Raw genomic sequence first — 20930 nt, 5'->3', positions numbered from 1 at the left:
CTTACACTTTGCACAGTCTTGTGTATGTTCTCTGTCAATGACAGTTTTATGTAAGGAATACTGTGTGGCCCTGGCAGTGAGGCTCGGTTGGTTAAGCGTCGTCCTGTGCACCAAAAGGTCGCCAGTTTGATTCCTGGTCAGGGCACATGCCCAGGTTTCAGATTCAGTTCCCAGTTGGGTGGCATTTGGAAGGCAACCAATTGATGCTGTCTTTCACATCTTTCTCTCTTTCTCGCTCCCTCTCCCTTCCTCTCTCTCTAAAATCAATCAATCAAGAATACTGTGTGGCTCCAGTGTTGCTAGGAGGGATGGAGAACCAGTTCGTGGCTCCAGAGCTGGGAACAGAGCCGTGCAGAACTGCCTGCCCAGGAACCCGCTGCCCCACTCCCCGGCCTGCAGACCCTTCCACCAGCCCACACTGCCTCGGCACCCAGCACAGCACTGCCCGGGCTCTAAGGTTGGCCGGGGAATGGGAGGGTGTGTCTGGAGAATGGAGCCCAGGACCCAGGCTGCTGTCTGGAATTTTCAGCGTCTGCAGTAAGCAGCACAGAGACTCCTAAGGCAAGAAAGGAGTCGGATACTAGGCGGGTAACAAGAAGACAGAGGGCTTCTCCCCCATCCGCACGGACCCTGTCCTGGGGTACACGCTGACTCAGAGACGCTGAGAAGCTTCAGACCTGGTGCCAGGCACGGGGAATGACGTGGCGGGGAGTTAGGTTCTTTTTAAAAGCTGTGTAGGTTTGCAGTGTGTCTACCACCCCAACCTCCACTCTATTGATTTGAAATCTGGGCCTATCGCTGCGCTACAAACAAACAACTCTATGTAGGAGCCACTTCATTACAAAATTCTGTTATTTTTACATGTTTTGAATTTGTATGCGAAGGTTTCCTGAGTAAATTTCAGTTTTTGTACCTGAAACTGTGCTCTTTCTCTTGAAGTATATTCAGATTGGTTTAAATCATGTCATAAGCATACTGCTTCTGAGTTTTCTATGTGATGTTCTGAGTGATGAGAGCAAGCATTTTAAACCTGGGGAGTCCGTCCTCAGAGCTGGGCCGACCAAGGGACAGAGTCCTAGGGCCTGAGGATGGACAGAGGGGTCAGAAATGGGGAACAGAGAAGCAAAGCTACAGTGATTAGGATTCTAACCTCTAAATCCGAAATTTCAGTCAAGAGAAATGAGCTAAAAACCAAGCCCTGTAAAGATCAAGCAATTGCCCCAAATAGTAGACATGCATCCAAACATCCTGCTTTCTAGGCCTCCTATCAGCCCCCCGGGGGGGGGGTCCCGAACTTGACTGGAATACCAGGTGAAACTGACACCCTATACTTGGGTTAAAAACTTGACTTTCACTCTCCCCATTGCAGTCAACCCTACTGAGAGCAGTAGCATCCCCCGCACACAACACAACAGGCGTGAATTCTCCAAGTCCAGTTGGCATCCAGAAATGAGGGAATTCTTAGGAAAGATTGAAAAGAAGGTTAATACAGTCGGCTGGCCCTTTTCCAGCCCTGAAACTGTAAAACCAACACAGCTGAACTGCAAGACAAGCACCCCCTTTCTTCTCCCCGCAGCATCTCTGAGGACTAACCTTTGATATTTCAGACTTGGGTGGAAATTAGGTAATTGCGGGGCCTACTCACATTACTTGGAACAAAAACATGTTTTAGAACAATGCTTGAAAATACCGTTAGGGTAGCACGTAGAATTGCGGGGGCTTAAAGATGGGTTTGCCCTGCGTGCCGTGAGTGGCAGTGAGACAGGAGCCTGACCCCGCTGGTTTCGGGAGAGGCTTAGCGGTCCCCTCCCTGGAAAAGCGGATCCCGCATTCAGTCACGGCAGCCGATGGTGTTTGGAAACAGGCAGGTGAAAGGAGACATTTAAGCTTAAGCTTTAAAATACTTAAGTGTCCCAGTAGAAGTTCGAGTGTGGACTGACTGTTACAACGAACCACGTCGTGGGTACAGGCGAGGCTTTCATGAGCTTGTACGACCCACTGTCACGGGTGTGCCTGCCTGTCCCATGTACTCTGTAGTTACCCCCTCGTGACCAGCCGGCACACGCAATGCCCGGTCGTCACGCAGGCGTGACGCGGCACCTGGGGCTGTGGGAGCAGGTGCTCCTGCTTAGCGCGTTAAGTAGGCTCTGAACACACATAAAGCACAGGTGATGGGTGGTACAGACGGGAACTTTATATTGCCCTGAAAACCTCAACTGTCACCACGGATCGTTTTCTCAGCAGAAGAGCAGACCCCTCAGGCCCACTGTCACTCTCCGCCTCCTTGGGACAGTGAAGCACCCTGGGGGGAGGGGGCAAAGAAGGCAATCTTCTTTGTTCAAAGATTATAAGACTTGCCCAGCCGGGCGTGGCTCCGCGGTTGAGTGTCGACCTAGGATCCAGGCGGTCAGGGTTTGATTCCCGGTCAGGGCACATGCCTGGGGTGTGGGCTCGATTCCCAGTCGGGGGCGTGCAGGAGGCAGCCGATCAATGACTCTCTCATCATTGATGTTTCTCTCTCTCTCCCTCTCCTTTCCTCTCTCTGAAATCAATAAAGATATATTTTTTAAAAAAAATTATAAGGCTGACGAAGGTAAAACTTTCCTATCTAGAAATCAGAAGTCTCTCCCTCTTCCTCACTCCAAGTCAGCAGAGGCCCGAAGACTTTCACACCCACGGTCGGGTGAGTGACACTTTTCCTGGGCTGCCTACCTGTTCACACCCCAGCGGTTCACGCAGCCCCGTTGGGCAAACGCAGCCCCGGGACCAGCGCTGAAGTACAGCAACTGGATGAGCTGGCGCAGCTGGAGCAAACTGCACCGTAAACAGCTCGCGCATCTCAATGAGCCGGCTGCTGGTCAGGGCCCCGGGACGTGGCTTCTCTAGCGGGTTACCGTCACGGTGCCGAGGCGACGGAGACGCCGGCGTGCAATCCATTTGGCAACTGGCGCGAGGAGCCACGCCGTGTGCCGGCTGGGAGGGGGGCACTGTGCAAAGGGGGGTCACAGGCACAAAGACAAGACCGTCCGACCGAGGGGGAGTGGAAGGCAAAACAGGCACTAGAAACATCTCCGCCTAAATCACAGACGTGGGGTATGAAAGAGTGACATTAGTAAGTGACCGTGCATCCAGGAAAGGGTCACCAGATGGCAGGGGGGTGAGAAACGAAGTCATGCGAAGAATTCTCAGAAGAGGAGGGTTTAGCTTTCCTGGAAACCAGAGGACATGAAGGGCGTGGGGCATGTGCGGGTGGGGGTGGTCGATGTGGGGGAGCGTAACGTGGCTGCCACGCTCAGCTACTAGACAGCAGGCGTGAAACACCGACTCTTCCTCTGCTGACTTGGAGTGAGGAAGAGGGAGGGGCTTTTGACTGCCCTGTTCTCCAACTTCTGTTTTCTAGACAGGAAAATTTGCCTTCGTCACTCTCATAATCTGTGTTCCTGAGGCCAACCCTAGAGCCAGTGGCAGGAACCTGTGGCTGTGGGAGGGCCTTCCCTACGCAGTCCATGTGCTCCTCCGCCTGCCCCCAGCCCCTGCAGTTATGTAGGATCGTGGACAACCTCAAACCCCTCTTCCAATCTTTCAGCGAAATCTTCAGTTTGTCCTGCAAGTTATATCCAGAATGGAACCCCACTCAGCACCTCCACTGCTACAGCTGGTCTCAGCTGCCGACATCGCCCAGCTGGGTCTGTCGCAAGACCTGCTCTCCCGACTCCCCTGGTCTCCCTGCAGTCTCCTCAGCACAGCAGCAGGATGATCCTTCCTCTCCTCAAAACACTCCCAGCTCACACAGGGCCAAAATCAAAGTCCTAAGATAGCCTAAAAGGTTAGTCGGGGCCCAGCACTCCGTCACTCTCTCTGATCACCTCTACCCAACTCCCCACCTGCTCTCCAAGCTCCAGTCACTCTGGCCTCCTTGTCATGTTTCCAATAGCCCAACAGGGTCCTGCCTCAGGGCCTTTGCATTTGCTGCTGCCTCTCTTGCAACACTCGCCAGGTACCGACAAGGCTTGCTTTAGCCTCTGCCCAAGTGCGACCTTCTCAGGGAGGCCTTACCTGACTCCCTGATGTCAAACAGCAGCCCCGACACCCGATGCCTTTTCCTGGAGAGTAGGAATCTCTCCTGGGCATATGGCAAGTTTACCTGCCATTTGTTTATTGTCATATTTTTTCTCCCTCCACTAGAATGTATGCTCTGTGAGGACAGAGACATTGCTGAGCCTGGCATAGTCTCTGGCATACAATGAGTCAAATATCTGTTGCATAAATAAATGAAGGCAATAAATGGTAAAAAAGAACACTTACCTGCAGTGTTCACCTCGTCGCCACAGGCAGGTTATTTGGAAGCTGGGACTGAGTGATTACCTGCCTTATCTATCTCACCGGACGACTGTGAGGCAATGATCTGTGAAAGACACTGCAGATGCCGGGGGCAGAGAGCGGACAGAGGGGGGCGCTGCCTCCTCCTGGCCCGGGGGGCGCACCTGTCCTTCACTGATGTGCTGCACGGCTCTGGGGCTGTGCACCGCTCCAGTCGCGAAGGGAGCCCGGGCAGCGGGGGGCTCAGGGCCACCAGCCCGGCATCAGCTGGCTTGTCTGCTTCTCAGTCACCGGGACAAGTCCTACGGCACTGGGACAGCTGAGGCAATCTCCGGATGGCTCCAGAAAGCAGCCGGGAGCCTATGATCGTTCGCTGATGTGGTAACCGCCAGTGTGGGCGCGGCACTTCGTGGACGTCATTTCTAACCTCACAGCAACCACAGGCTTGAAGGTGCACCTTCTGAGGCGAGCACCGAGGGCCCGCATCCCAGCTCCCTTCTGCTGTGCTGTCCTGTGCCCTGTAGGGAGGCCTCATCCTCCCAACTCTTCATGCCATAAAGAACGCCCTTTTAGCTGGTTTTTTAAACTATAACTTTTAAAATATACACATTGATAGACTTTGCCCTGGCCACATAGGTTTAAACTACATAGAAAAGAAACATTTGACTCCATTTAGATTACACGTGAAAAACACCCAATTAAGTCACTCCTCCGTTCCTTCATAATTCAACAATCGTTTGGAGTTCTGACTGTGTGCCAGGCACTGGAGAGATAGCAACAAACAAACAGAAAAATAAGAGTCTATCTTCATTTAGCTTCCATTCTAGTGATTAGGACCATAAACGTAATCCATAAGCCATAAATACAGAAATAAATACGGTGTGTCAGAAGGTGGAACATGCCGGGAATAGAGCAAGGAAAGGGGGTGAGGTGTGCGGGGTGGGGCCGAACATGGTGGTTTTAAACTGAGTGGCCATGGTCAGCCTCATTGAGCAGGTGAGAGTAGAGAAAAGCCTTGAAGGAGAGAAGGTCACGGCCATGTGGCACCTGGCAGGAGGTTCCAGGTGGGGCCAGTGACCAGCACAGGGACCTGGGGGTGGGGGGAGCCTGGTGGAGTAGAGAGGCGAGTGTGACTGCAGGGACTTGGCATTCTAGGCATCACTCTGGCCGCTGTGACGGGAACCAGCATGGAACTAAGGGGCCAATTAGGAAGTCAGAGCACAGTCCTGGTGGAGGAAGAGCCATGCCTGGGGTCAGGGTCAGGGTCAGGGTCAGGGTCAGGGTCAGGGTCAGGGTCAGGGTGGGGAGAAGCAGTTATTCTGATGTAGTGATATGGGGTGTCCCAAAGAAGTACACACACACTCAGAATAATTATAAAGGCAGTGTTTATTAAAATATATTTCATTTTCAAAATTGAGCTATCAGCTGTTAAATGTGTATACATTTTGGGGGACACCCTGCATTCAGGATTAGCACTAGCTAAGCTGGAGACTGCCCTCTGCAGTAGCCTGCACACTAGAAAGAGCGTGAGAAATTCCTTTAACCATCTCGCCGAGTTGTTTTTATCCACAGAAACGTCACCTGTGCGCGTTGCGTCACACAGCCCTGTGTGAGCAAGGAACACCCGCAGTCACCTTAAGACGGCTATTACCAATCAGTGCAAAACCAGCGGGTTTCTCAGCTTGTTTAAAACCAGCGAGAGGCATGAACACTTTCTTTTCTAGTTAAACTTTCAACAGTGGACGGCCCCAGGAAGTCACAATAAACCTACGGAGAGATGTGCCAGAGGTTCCTGCCAGAGTCAAACACATGCAGCCTGGAGGAAAGGGGTTACTGTCTGAATGTGGGGGTGAATGTCCCCCACGATCAAGGAATGTGCCCTCAAAGTTTGCTCACACAAAGATGCCTCTGAGCTCACATCCGTGTTTGTGGAGCACAATGACACGCTGCGAGAATAGGAAAAAGCTGGAAGCAGGACGAACGCAGGGCTCCGTAGGGACAGAGACACGGCCACGGATGGGAGTGCAGCTCACAAAGCTGCCTAGGGAGAGGCCCACGCTGAGCACATGGAACTGACGTCTCCTCGGACCCGTTTCTCTTCCTGACCGACCGCTGCAGCCCTGAGACTGAGGACAACGGCTGTGGCTCAGGGAAACACAGCCAGCTTCCCCCCGAGAGGGTTTCCCTTTGACTCAGGATGTCCATAGACATCAGAAAGCTGGAAACAGTGGAAAGGTTGATGCACGTGTACGCAGAGTGTGGGCTTTCCGTTTTCCTGAGGGGTTTTTCCTTCCTGACCAAGTGTTTAAGGTGTTACTATTTTTCTCTTTTGACCAGTCCCATAAAATGTCTCCCTTTCTTGTAAATGTCAGGAGTGGGCAGGGCCTCAGCAGCCCTACCTGTCCAAATTCCTAACCACATGTGATGGCCAGGAGCGGGGCATGGCCCGGGCTGTGTGCGCCCACAGTGCCACACTGCTCACTCCTTGGAGCTCAGCTCCGGCTTCGGTAGCAGCCGCCCTCCCACTCGCGCCCTTCCCTCCACTTCGGCTGGCGAGGTGCAGAGGCTCACCCTCTCTTACCCAATCCGGGCCCCTCCCTAGGAACCCACGCCGGCTGCCCTCCCCCGCCAGGCTGAGTTGGGCTGCTGGGGTGTCCTCCCAACACCTGGGGCGCACACGAAGATACACACTCCACCCCGAACTGCGGTCATTGGCCTGCAGCCCCAGCTCTCTCCCTGGCTTTCGACTCGGAGAGACCTGGGATGGCCTGGCCCACCCTGCGCGTGTGCGCCCCGCACGGCCCCGAGAGGCAGCAGGGCATCCCTGCCCGTGTGTTTAGTGGACGGACGGTCACTGCAGACGGCACACGTGGGCGCCACGCCGCCCAGCCGCGGACCGCGATGTTATCACAGGTGGGAGTAAGATCGTGGGGGTCTGTGCTCCCAGAGCAGGAGCAATGGATCTCAGCTTCCTGAAGGTGCTGGTCTGGGCCGGCAGATAATCACACCCCAAACCGTCTCTGTGTTCAAACCCTGTGGTTCCCACTGCGTCATCACTGAGGAGACACAGAATCAACGCCTGCTCTGGCCAACTATTTTAAGTGCTACACAATAGCACAGCTCTAGTCCTGAGTCAGAGCCTAACTTGTCAAAATAGCTGGAGATAAAGGCCCCTGGCCAGATTCCATGAATGACACCCTGCCTGGTGAGGTCACCCTTCAAAATAGCAGAGTACCAAAATGACACGCATTCACCTTCAAATACCCTCACAGTATGCTCCTTTCTCCGAGTGGGTCTGCCTACCTTCAAAATTAGTTGCTGTTTCGTAAACACGGCTGGGAAATCTAAGGAGGGCTTTGCACAGAGGGAAACCTCAAGAAGTGTTTGGATAGAAAGCAGGGGCAGCCAGGTTTTAAAATGGTTACCCAAGAGACCAAACTACCTATCGATCACCTGCAACATTTATAAATGAACATTGACTTACTTCTCCAACCACGTGCAAGCTGAACTTCAACTTATAAGCTATGTGATCACCGTGTAGAAGTTTGTGAAGTCATTTTATTGGGGGGGGGGGGAGGAAGCAAGCCATGACAACTGCCAGCCAACTCCTACAATGCAAATACACAGGGTGTCCCCAAAAATGTATACACACTTAACAGCTGCTAGCTCAATTGATGTTTCTTTCTTTTCAGATTTAACCCATTGGAATGAATAATTATTCAAAGTATGTACATTTTGGGGGGACACCCACTGTACACCACTTCTCTTAACAGAGCACACCCCCTTCAGCCTCAGCACAGGGAGCGTTCGGGGGTTTTACACCGTCCGGTACTCCAGTTGTGTTTATTTACAATATGGGCGCGGGATAAGTATCGGGTGGGTTCACATTCTATACCCCCACGCCAGGCTTTCCTTTCCGCCCGGACCTCTTTCTACCCTCCTTCTGCACCCCAGACTTTAAAAGTATGTCTTGTCAAGTTGTGACAAATTGTTCCCTGAATGGCAAAGCCCTTGCTAACTAGAAGGAGCCGCAGCCTCCTCTAAGTACATCCTTTATGTACCCGATTGAATCTACTCTTTGTACCTCTATAACCTTGAGGGGGGAAAAGCAGGGAGGGGGTTCAGCAAAACTGTTGGCTCCTTCCCAGGAAGGCTCGGACATCTTTTAAAAAACATTTTTAAATGAAATGTTGCTCTTCAATTTAAAAAGTGAAACAGTATAGTCTGGTGCAGAACGCATCTAAAAATAGGCCTTCGGTCTGAAGAAGCTTTCTGCCCCGCAACACTACGCTGTGTGTTTGTGTGTTTGCGCCCCTGCCCACACGTGCCCGTGTGTTGTACCACATGGTTGGAAAATGGTAACTTTGGCTCAAATATTTAAAAAAAAATCTTAACAAGAGGCCTTGGGTGAACTTCAACAAAAACTAAACGCTAAATGTTGAAATGCTTTCAAAAAATTGTACACATAGTAGTGATTTTGTTTCATAAACACAAAAAGTATATAATATATAATTAAGCAAAATGAATCTGACTTTATATATCTAGAACAAAAGCATTTTAGAATGTTTTGTGAAGCCTGAGTACGTTTTTGAATTACCAGGCATCTTGAATGTCACGCTATATTTCTAGATCTTCCCTTGCTGTTTCGTTGCTCAAATGTGTACTCAAGGTCCCAGGAAATTCTGACATTCAAAACACACTGATAGTTATATGAACCCAAAGAGGCAAAGAAGTCAATAGCAACTATGGCAATTTATGGTCGTAATACCTCAAATCTCTTCGATCAATGCTAAGCAAACCCGCTTACACATATGTTCACTGTAATGAGAACAAGGGGACATGTAAACTGACATACCCAACTGTCAGTTTTCCCATGTATTCCTCAAAAGAATGTCAAAGTAAACGCATTGGAAATATAAAAGAAAGGTACATAAACAGTTCCCTAGTGCCATCTCCCATACAGCTTCAGAGAATTCACTGCCCTCAATCTTCTTACCGAAATGGGGAAAGCCAACTTACTGTCAATTGCATTTTTAAAAATATGTATTTATTGATTTCAGAGAGAGAAAGGGAGGGGGAAAGAGAGAGAAAAACATCAATGATGAGAGAGTCATTGATCGGCTGCCTCCTGCACGCCCCCGACTGGGGATCGAGCCTGCAACCCGGGCATGTGCCCTGACCGGGAACACAACCCAGGCATACACCCTGACCGGGAACCGAACGGGGACCTCCTGGATCCTAGGTCGATGGCCAACCTCTGAGCCACACCGGCCGGGCTACCAACTGCATTTTATAGTCTTTTTTTATTTATTACCAAAACCTCCCCTTCAATAATCCAGGGAAAAAGAAGATGGGTCAAAACAGAGGCAGGAAAAAAATACCGACGAAGAAATAGGAGCCTAGTCTGAGCTAACGCTGAAAGAAAATCTCGACAGAATGGCTGTGGAGGGCCGCGTGGACCCGACACGCAGGGGGCGAGGGGCAGAGCGCGGAGCGAGTGGACGCGCCTGGGCCTGAGGAAAGCCTCCTGGTCCCGGGAAAGGAAAGGAAACAGCGAGGCGCTGCGAGGAGCAAAGCAGCAGTCAGGCGATTTTAAAGAAAACAAATGGGGAGCCTTTCTAAAGAAGAAACAGAAAAAGGAAATGAGCTATTATAATTCGTTACATCTCTAATTCCAGGGAAACTCTCTCAAGCAGGGCCGCGGAGAGAGCCTGTGAGCCCCCAGGAGGTGAGCGGGGCAAGGCCGCCAGGACAGGAGAAGTCCTCTTAACCGGGAGGCCGCGGGGTGACGGTTCCCACGCACAGCAGGACAAATACTGAGAAACAGTCAGATACGCATTAGACCAAAGTCAAAGAGAGACAAGCAAGGACGGGTAGATTAAAATCAGGGTCCACACCCACCCAGTGAACTGACCGTTTCTAGGTTCTTTTTCAACTTTAAGAGCTGCTTATAAGAAGTTAACTCAATACCTGCATGGCTGGTCCAACTGAGATGATATAATTTCACGGCTTTTCTAATAAAACTGCTACCAAAAATCCTTGATGGCCGGCTTCAGACATTGAGCCCAAAGTGCCCGATCCTTCCGCTCCTGTGACCCGCTGCTGCTGCGGTCCCATCAAGCGTCGCACAGAACACTCCCTCCAAGCCGGCCTCGCACCCACAAAGACCAACCCCACAAACTTTGTCCTTTCCGAAAGAAAAAATAAACACGTGGAACTACATCCATCAAACCAAAAAGCCTTTGCACAGCAAAAAATAATAATAATAAACAAAACCAAAAGACAGACTGAATAGAAGATATTCGCCAATGATACATCTGATAAGGGGTTAATATCCAAAATATACAAGAAATTCATACAAGTTAACTCCAAAAAAACAAACAACCTGATTTAAAAATGGGCAGAGTACTTGAATAGATATATCTCCAAAAAAGGCATACAGATGGCCAATAGATACACGAAAAGATGCTCAGTGTCACTAATCGTCAAGGAAATGCAGATCAAAACCACAATGACATGTCACCTCTCGCCTGTCAGAGTGGCTACCCTCAGTAAACCCACAAACAGCAAGTGCTGGCGAGGGTGTGGAGAAAAGGGGACCCTCGTGCACTGTTGGTGGGAATGCAGATTGGTGCAGCCACTGTGGAAAACAGCATGAAACTTCCTCAAAAAATTAAAAATAGAATTACCCTATAACTTAGCGAAACCCAAAAGTGTACTTCAAAAAGATATATGCATCCCTATGTTCACTGCAGAATTACTTACAATAGCCAAGATATGGAAGCAATCTAAGTGTCCATCGACAGACAAATAAAGAAAGAAAAAGTGGTACATGTATACAATGGAATATTACTTGGCCATAAAAAAGAATGAAATCTTGCCATTTGGGACAGCATGGATGGACCCAGAGGGTATTATGCTAAGTGACATAAGTCAGAGAAAAATAAATGCCATTATGCTTTCACTTATATGTGGAATCTAAAAACCAAAATAAATGAACAAAGAAAATAGAAACAAACTCATAGATACAGAAAACAAACTGATGGTTGCCAAATGGGAGGGGAGTTGGGGGGACTGATGAAAAAGATGAAGGAATTAAGAAGTTATATTGATAGTTATAAATAGTCATGGGATATAAAGTACAGTCATTAACACTGTAATAACCACGTATGGTGCTAGGTGGGTAGTAGACTTACCAGGATGGTCACCTCATAAGTTCTATAAATGTCTAATCACTGTGCTGTATACCTGAAACTAATATAAAATTGTATGTCAACTGTAATTGAAAAACAAAAAAATTTTAAAAATAAATTAAAAAATTTGTCCCTTAAGGAGCTCTGGTGGGGAAGTTCCCCTTCTTCTTGGGGCGAGCCCAGATGTCCACCTAGATGGTAACTTCCAGGTTTTTGTGTGTGTTTATGTAACCATGAAAACATGCACTACTTTTGTTCTTGTTTATTTCACAGGTTACATAATCCGTTTTTCTTTTTCTTTTTTTAATTAAAAAAGGTGTTAGTGATGGGCAGTAAAAGTATCAACTGGATACAATGTATACTACACCTTTCCTTCTGGAGGTGCCCTTCTGTCTGCTTGCAAGCGTCCACACACACATCTATGGGCCAAGCTCCTAGATGCAGTGACGTGAGAAACTGGATGCTTTCCAATTACTAGGCATCTCCGCATGCTCGAGAGTATTAATTTTACTCCACTTGTTACAATAATTTACCGAAGCTGAACTTCAGAAGAGCGGAGAATATTAAAAACTGGTCTAAATAAAACAGTCTCTCCTTTATTTTATTTCTTCTTCTGTCAAAGAGGGGAGAGAGATTTAAAAAGAAATTAGGAGGTAACTATGAAGTAACCAGCTCACAGCTCTAAGTCAGGGAAAAGGCCATTTCACCTGTGTTTCTATGTAAGGCGCAGCGGACAGAGCCTATGAACACCCATGTTTGAGAGCAGGTAAGTCCCCCTCACCAGGGGTCAATGTTTCCTATGCTAAGCTACGCCCTGCCATTTAAATCGGATCCAATGCACAAATGCTGTTTTCCACAGCCTTCCAGGAACACAGCTACTACATAAAACCAGGTAAAAGTCTGCAGAAGGGAGGCGACAAAGTCAGAATGGGCATGTTAGGCAGGCACAGGGCCTGTTCAATGGGCTTTTGCGGGGTCTGATTTCTCTGGTAAAAATACAGGTCCTCACACCCTGACCCTCTCTTCTCCTTGACCGACCCTGCCCGGGTCTGCACAGCCCGCACCAAAAAGCTGGTGAAACAGAAAAAGGCAGAATGGCGCCTCCTCCAAGCGTCTCCTACCTCGGCCAATGCCGCAGAGGCTCAAGGCTCCAGGCTGGAGCGCCAAGGCCCCGCATCCACACGCCTGGGGAGAGAAAACTCAAGGAAACCTTATGAAACCTTCCCCTTTTCGGTTTCTTTCCTTGATTGTCCATAACCATAAATGCCTTTCAGGACATCAGTTTGCTAAGCAGCCAGCAACTCGTGGGCAAGGAATCCTAAAAAATTTAGGAGTCCTAAAAAATCAGGTTGCTGCCGCGGCCCCGCGACTCTGCGGGAAGGCGGGGAGCCTGCCCGCATCTCCAGTTCCCCTCGGAAGCATCAATTGCCCCCAGCAGGTGGCCAGGTGCCTGCGCGCACCCCGCCTTTGAATTCTTTCCTTTGCAGCCCCCCCCCCCCCCGCCCCCACTCGCCCGTCTACGCACCGTCGGCAGCCGCGGGAGGGAAGGGACCTGTCTGCGGGTGAAGTCACGGAGGGCGAACCCGCGCGGCCCCGTGACCCGGAGCCTCCCACCCCATCCGGGGCGGGGAGCGCGCGGCTGCGGGGAGGGCGGGTCTGCCGCCCCCTGCCGGCGCCCGTCGGTATTTGCGTTTGCTCGGCAGCGTTTGCAGAAAGCAGCGCCCTCCCAACCGCGCGGCGGCGACAACAGGCGGTTTGCGCTCCTGCGGGTCCGAGCGAAGTAAGCGCGTCGGAGCCTCTGCCCAGAGCCGCTGGGGGCGCCCCAGGGGAGGTCGTTTCAGCGCAGCCTCTGGACTCCCCGAGCTCGCGCATGAAGCCAGCTTTTTCCACATTAAGCACGTGACATAACCCACTTTACCCCCTAGGGTTCACCCAGCTCTCCAGAGGGGCGAGCCTCTGCAAAATCAGGCGCACAAAGACATTTTTTTAGGGTTCCTTGCTGGCTGCTTAGAAAACTGACGTCCTGAAAGGCATTTATGGATGTGGACAATCAAGGAAAGAAACCGAAAAGGGAAGGTTTTGTTGCATTGAACAGGTATTTACCTGAGCGCCAGCACGCCCCCTGCAGGTGTGGGGATGTAAAATGCAAACAGAGGGCAGTGTGCGCCCTCCAGTTTAACTTTTCTGCTTGATGTTCATCCTAAAAAAAAAAAAAAGCAGCAATCAGAACTCTGCCCAGCCCAGTGGCAAGCTCAGGACAAGACACTGAAATGTGCAAAGCCAGGCAGAGTCCCTGGGCAGTGACCCAAGGGTCAGTTTCCCTCCCTGGGCTGGTCCAGGCAGCACACTGGAGGCCCTGGACTCCTCGGATTCTGCACTTTCTCCCAGTGCTTGGTGCTGCCTCATTGCTAGGGCTTCCAGGATGATCACAGAGCTCAGTTCATGCAGTAGGTGCTCAATAAATGCTCATCCTGGGGGCTGCCGTTGGTGACTGTGGTGATGATGGGAAGCTGGAGCTCTGCAGCAGTGAGGCTGAGGGCTGAAGGGCCTGACTCTGGCATTCAATGCCCCTGCTCCATCCAGCCTCACTAGCTGTGAGACTCAGGGCCAGTGACTGAGACCATCTCCTGGCTTCTCTATCAGTAAAATACAAAGGATAATAGTCGTAGCTTCTCCTTAGGGTCAGAGTGAGAAGTAAATGGATATAGTGCTAGGAAGGGTGCCTCGCACTAAGCGGGTGCTCAGCCAAGCCTCGCTGTGATTGCTGTGGTGGCTGCTGTCCCTCTTCCCAGCAGCAGGTGACGATGTGGTGGTTACAAGCGGGCATTTGAGACCCAGGTCCTTGGGTGGCAACCTGCTCTGCCACTTTCCGTCGACATAACTGTGGGCAAGTGAGTTTCAACCTCCTGATCTATAAAGTAATAATAATAGAGGAAAGCCTGGTGATTATAGCATGACCTGGGTTTTACTGTCCTGACTTCATTGTGGTGTTTGGTGCCACAGAGTGGACAAGCCTGAAATGAATGGCAGCTGGTAGTGAAATAAATTTTATTTTAAACAGGATGTTTAGCCACCGAGGCTTAATTGTCCCCTGAGGTGATAACGTCTTTTTCTTGATTCACTTTGCCACTTATCTGCACATCGGAAGGTTGATTCTTAGTGAGTGGCCAGCGTCTGAGCTGCGAGATACCTTCCCTGAAGGTCTGTGATGTCTCAGCACTTTCCTTTGCTCCCAGAGATTTCTGCAACTTTCCACGTGCAGACATTTCTGAAGGGCCTCGGGGGCTTTCGGTGCTGATTACCCCTGATTACACCCCGGGTGGTGGAAAGACTTCTCAGAGAACCAAAGGCAGTGACCTTTCTGCTCCTGTGTGAGTCATATATTGGAACTTGCTTTTGTCAAGTAGGTCAGATAAAACTGGACAATGTTGGCAATAATCCATCTTTCCCTGGGTGATGGGAGGATTCTAGAAGGAATTGGGGCAGAGAACCTCAACAAGAGGCTTGGAGTAAGATACCGCTGGTCAGCTACCCCTTGTCTACAGTTCCTTTGAAAACAATATTCATATCCAACGTATTGAACTGGAATGTCGACTCAGCTGATTTCTTTTTCTCTTTGGTCACCCTCAGGGGGCTCAGGAAACTAAATTGGACTGAGTCAGAACACGGTTTTTTTAAATCCAGGGAAGTACTTCTGTCACTGTGCTGCAGGACTCAGAGCTGGAGAAACTATTCTTTGATGAGGTCCACTGACCCTAGAAAAGAAAAAGACTCTTTCTCCACAAATGGCAACCTTTCCTTTTCCAAGGAGCCTGGAGTTCTCCAAGTTTGTGGTACCCCCTGCCTTTAGCGGCACGTCTTGGCTTTTAGGTTAAAATCCACAATATTTAGCAAGTGATTACCCCCCCACACCACTACCATCATCTGGCCCCAGTCTAATATTCCACCCCTGTGCCCTCCCCTAATGCTCCTCATTTGCTTCTCTTGTTCTAACCAGGGTTGCAAACTCAGATGCCTTCAAGGGCCAGGCACGAATTCTTGAGAGAGCCAAATACAATTTTTTAAAGCACAGTCATTAGCAAACTAAATCCTTGTCGTTCATCATTGTCACTCCTACCTGCCATAGGAAACCAAGCTCACTGTCACTCTCTCCTTGGAGCTCCCTCCACTGTCCCCACCCAAACTCAGCCAGAGTCTCTCAGGTGCTCCATACGTAGCCAGGCGAGGCCAGCATCCCTCCAACCATCAGAGTCGGGCAGTTTCCAGCAGGAAAGAGGTGCCAGGTGCCAAATCATCGGCCTGCCCCCTGGGACAGGGCACCCATGGAAACAAGATCAAACCAGGTCACAGGGGGCCCTCCTGAGAGGCTGGAGGGGCTGTTGGGTGCTAGAGTCCAGACCCCATCTCTGGGCAGCCATCCCCTTGTGTTTCTCTCGGGCCCTCTGTGACCCTCCTCACGGACTGTTTAAGCACCAGGTCCCCGCTCACAACCCCTGGGACCCTACATCTCCAGCCCACACCTGTGTCCTGAGCCCTACACCAGGCATTAGTAAACTTTTTTTGCAAAAATTCAGATAGTCAATATTTTATAGGCTTGCTGGCCTCTGTGACCTCCACTGAGCTTGGCCATGGTCGTGCAAATGCAGCCACAGCCAATGGTCAAGACAGCGTGGCTGTGTGATAATACAATTTTATTTACGAACAGGAGGCACATTTACATATATACAAATATATACAGATATGGACATATATTGTTACTTTTTACTTTGAAATAATTATAAACACACTTGAAATTACAAAACTAGCACTGAGAAGTCCCCATCACTAGTAAGTGTACCCACGAGCCCGCCACCCAGACTAAAGGAACATCTCAGCCAACTATCAAGTTCATTGTCAACACCAGGAATTTGCCATTGGTACCTCGTGTTGAACTGGTCCATGACCTTGCTGAGATGTTGCCAGTTTTTACACGCACTCATTTTTTCTTAAAAGATTTTAATGCTTTCTGCATGCCTTGTCTCTTCCAAGTGCAGTGGGGAAAGATTTTTGTCTTAATTAGCTTACTAAGCCTTAGAGAATAACAAATTTTAGAGGCAGGAGGGACCATTTGGTTTCTCTCTTTGACTTATGCAGTGAATTGGATGCAAAGGGATACTTGCCTGGGTCTCTGAGGAGTCCCAATGTGGACTCAGGAATGTAGCTTCTCTGCTAATATTTATCTTAAGCTTATGACAAGACTGACGAGGAGATGTCCAATGAAGGGTGATTGTTTTTCAAAAATGAATGACTACCTCCATTTGTGCAAGCAAAGCTCAGTTAAGAAAATAACCAGCTTGCTGAACGTGGAACTAGACAATCAGGTCTTAGGCGGTGCTGGGACAGGTTACGGTTTAACCCTGTGCTAACCCAGCGGCCTTGCTATCGCTTTGCGGGAGCTGAGAGCGGAGAAGCATTTCATTCCCTGGTCCCGGAGGCTGTGGAGCAGAGGCTAGAGCACAGCAGGAGCAGGCGCAGTGAACACGTGAGAGCCACCTTCAAGGAAATGAGAACCTGTCTCCAGAAAATCTGAATGGATCTTGATTGCAGGCCCCGTGCTGGGCGGAGCAAAGGAAATTAGGTTCATCTTCCATTTTATTTTAATGTCCTTGCCCCTGGCCACAGCTGCAGCTGTCTCCACCAATCTTAGGTACAAAATTTTCTGGGGGCTGGGGGAGGGCAGAGGCTGTACTTTGTACATTTTATATAATCCTAGAAGAATGTAACAATGCTGTACATAGTAGGTGGTCAATAAATACTTAATGAATTGAACTCAATAAGAATAGAAGTTATATATATATAAATTGATTTTAGATAGAGGAAGGGAGAGGGAGAGAGAGAGAAATATCGATGGGCTTCCTCCTGTACACACCCTGACCAGGGATCAAACCTGAAATGTGGGCATGTGCCCTGACCCAGAATTGAACCAGAGACCTTTTGGTGCCTCAGACAACGGTCAACTGATTGGGCCACACTGGCCCGCCAGGGCAGGAATAGGAGTTTTGAAGCAAGTGGTTCCTTCTCAGTTTAGCCTTAAGCCTGGGAAAAGTACAGAATTCACAGTTAAAATCGAGACAGGCTCTTCAGACATCATTTGGCCGCTCTCACTTTATTTTGTGAGGGTGAGCCTCTGATGCACTGCGACTTCAATATTTTCCTAACATCATTTATAATCATGGAAAACATGGCAGTCCACTGGGCATAAATAAATTTTAATAATAATAAAATAGCTTACCGAGTGATTTCTACACTGGTAGGATGCGGGGGTGCCAATGACAATGCCGAGCTCACACCTGTCATCTGAGGCCTAAAGAGTTTGTGTCTAGCCCAGCCAGTGTGGCTCAGTGGTTGAGCGTCAACCCATGAACCAGGAGATCGCGGTTCGATTCCCAGTCGGGGCACGTGCTGGGTTGCGGGCTCGACCCCAGTCGGGGGCCTGCAGGCGGCAGCCGATGGATGATTCGATGACGCTCCCTCATCATGGATGTTTCCATCTCTCTCTCTCTCCCTCTCCCTTCCTCTCTCCGAAATCAATAAAAACATGTTTTTAAGAAATAATAAAAAATAGTTTGTGTCTGTGAGCACCGCCCTTGCCGGTTCAGCCCCGTCAGCCTGATCCGAAGCGGGGATGGCACAGCGCCGCCTGCCTAGGGCTGGATGGAGCCGTGTGCGCGTCGTCGGCCGGGACCGCTCTCAGCAAACGTCAGCTGCCACCGTGACTGGTTTATTTTACCCAAAAGAAAGAGAGTGGCCCAAGACGGAAGGACACAAGACCAAGCGGGAGAGGTGACGGTCGGGGACAAGGCAAGGAAGGAGGCGGCCGGGGGCGGGGCTGCTTGCGCCACTTCCCAGCAGCTGTTGCAGATTCAAACATGTTGTAAGACCCTCGCGGGTGATGTTTGAACCCCCGGAGCACAGGGCCACGGGCCCTGGGTTAATGATTAACGTCCTGCCGTCCCCTTGCCGTGGCTGCGCTGCCTGGCACGTTAGTCAATCACGTCCTGGGGTTGGGACGTGGCTGTGGGGACACTGCTGGCCAGTCCCAAAATGGAACATAAGGAGGTGGTTCTTCTCCTTCTCTTATTCCTGAAATCAGGTAAGACTTTGAGATTTTTCTCACTTTAATCACTATGGTTCCCCCCCCCCCCCCCAGCAATGTGTTAAAAACAGACACACGATGGTTTTATGAGCGACTGGCTTAATTTAGTTTTTGATTACTGAGATTCCCAGTTGAACATCTAAACGTAAGATTGAGGAATTCGTCCAGAAATGAGTTTAGTTTCCCTGTAAATGCTGGAGACAAAGGGGCAGAGAGAAAAAATGAATGTTGTGTTGTTTTTTTTTTAAAAAAAAAAAGTAAAAAATTGAGTTCAAATAACAGGTTTTTTTGTTGGGAAAAAATAGCCCACGTATGTATAGCTAACAACCCAAAACGTTGCTCGTCTCTCGGCCGGGTTCCCAGTTTGATTCATTTGGGCCCTGTTCCTGAAGAGGTCCTATTTCCCTGCCTTTCAAATGCGAGCGATGAAATGACCGCGCTCCTGGTGGGTCTGCGGTTGTTTGCTGGCCTCCTGCTGGCCAGGGTCGAGGAGAGCTTTCCGCACACGCGCTGGCTCCTGGGCCTGGAGGACTCCAGGCCCCCACTCGCCAGGTGATGTGGTCAGAGGGCAATTCAGCCCCCGCTCGGTGCTCGAGGGGGGCGGCCCGTTTCACACACACACACACACACACACACACACACCCCTGCGTGTCCTTTACAGCGCCCTTAGCCGGTGGGATAGGGAGGGGAGATTCAGCCCCATTTCACAGATGACTTAATCCATACTTAGGAAAATCACGTAATTTGCCTCTTGACCAAGCTCCCGAGTCCAGGAGGTGAAGACAGCAGGATTTCAACCAGGGCTCTTTGCACTTTTTTTGACTTGGTTTAAACATTCTTTAAAATATTGTAAGCGGGTCCTTACAGCTCTTTTTCCCTGGACAGCTGTATTTTGATACAATTCGCATGCAATACAATTCGCCCATTTAAAGCACACAGTCCAACGGTTTCCACTACAGGAGTGATGCACCCGTCGCAAATATTAGGACATTTCCCCCGAAACACTCCACACCCTTAGTTGTCACCCCAACTCCCCTTCTCTCCCCCCTCCCCATCCCCCCCCCCGTCTCCTTTCTGTCTCTGATTGGCCTATTTTGGACATTTCGGGTAAATGGCATGATACAGTATGCAACTAGTTCTCCATGTGAACAGCGTGTAGGGACTTGAAAGTAAATTTATAAATTGCCAGATGAAATTTTACAAGCTGTGCTCTAGAGTCAAATACATTTGAGTTTAGTGGAGCCATTCAAAGAAATAGCGAAGAACAGGAAGAGCAGAAGGCGGTGCCGAGAGGTTTTCGGGGAAACGGTTGCGTGTGGACAGGCAGGTCTGCGCCTCCTCCCGCCGCCGGAAGGCAGGAGCCGGGACACCCGATGTCAGAGCAGACGCCTCTGCAGCAGGGTGAACGAGTCCTCGCCAACCTGGGGAAGGCTCTCTGACGCTCGTTTTGAAAGCAAGGCATTTGCTCCCCCTTTCTGAGAAATGTTTCTTTTTTTCAATGCACTGACACCCCCAGGAAAGAAAAGATGATTGTTTTTTTACAACCGTTTCCAGTGAGAGGTGGACAAGGCATCTGCATTTCACAAACCGCTGGGTCCTGTCTTTCAGACACCCGGGCAGGGGCAGGCACGTGGACATACCACAGTGACGGAAAAAAAACCAACCCGAGTGATCAGTAAAATAGACGGGCCTTGGTAGCAACATACATCCACATTGGCCTAGAATATAAACATACTTCTCTCCCTGAAAAGATCTGTTTCCTGGTCAACAAATAAAGTGCATTACACCCCGTGGCCATGGGACTCCTAGAGCTGAATAAAAGAAAATATTTGGGGGGATTTTTTAAAAAATATACCTTTCTTGATTTCAGAGAGAGGAAGGGAGAGAGAGAGAGAAACATCAATGATGAGAGAGTCATTGATCGGCTGCAGCCCGCAACCCGGGCATGTGCCGTGACTGGGAATCGAACCCCAATCTCCTGGATCCTAGGTCGAGGCTCAACCACTGAGCCACGCCGGGGCAAATTTTTTAAACAAAATGGAAAACAAATCTCGTTGGGGATATCTCTTCGGGCCATTTGTTCCCAGGGTGGACCTCAGCAGCCATGTGCTAGGAAAAGTAACAACACAACATAATTGAAGGTAACTTAATCAAGGGGTGACATGAACAGAAATTTCCTTGTTCAGACCTCATTTATTCCCTGGCCCACTCCACTTTCTAAGAACCCTTCCAAACGTTTAATTTAACTCTTTATAGGATATGCTTTATAGAGTTAACTGGTT

General features: G+C 49.8%; 1 protein-coding gene across 1 annotated transcript in view; it reads left to right on the top strand.

Annotated features, from left to right (window-relative positions):
* The first annotated feature begins 18532 nt into the window (after positions 1-18532).
* PLG (plasminogen) overlaps positions 18533-20930 on the top strand; it is a 33636-nt gene continuing 31238 nt past the window's right edge. The window contains exon 1 of the mRNA XM_081139908.1: positions 18533-18645. Coding sequence (XP_080996034.1) covers positions 18597-18645 — 49 coding nt within the window. The 5' untranslated portion in view covers positions 18533-18596. The remainder of the gene's footprint in view (positions 18646-20930) is intronic.

This window comes from Miniopterus schreibersii (assembly GCF_964146895.1).
Source record: "Miniopterus schreibersii genome assembly, chromosome: 6".
NCBI lineage: Eukaryota > Metazoa > Chordata > Mammalia > Chiroptera > Miniopteridae > Miniopterus > Miniopterus schreibersii.
The sequence above is the reverse complement of the archived record's forward strand: the minus strand, read 5'-3'. Positions and strand labels throughout refer to the sequence as shown.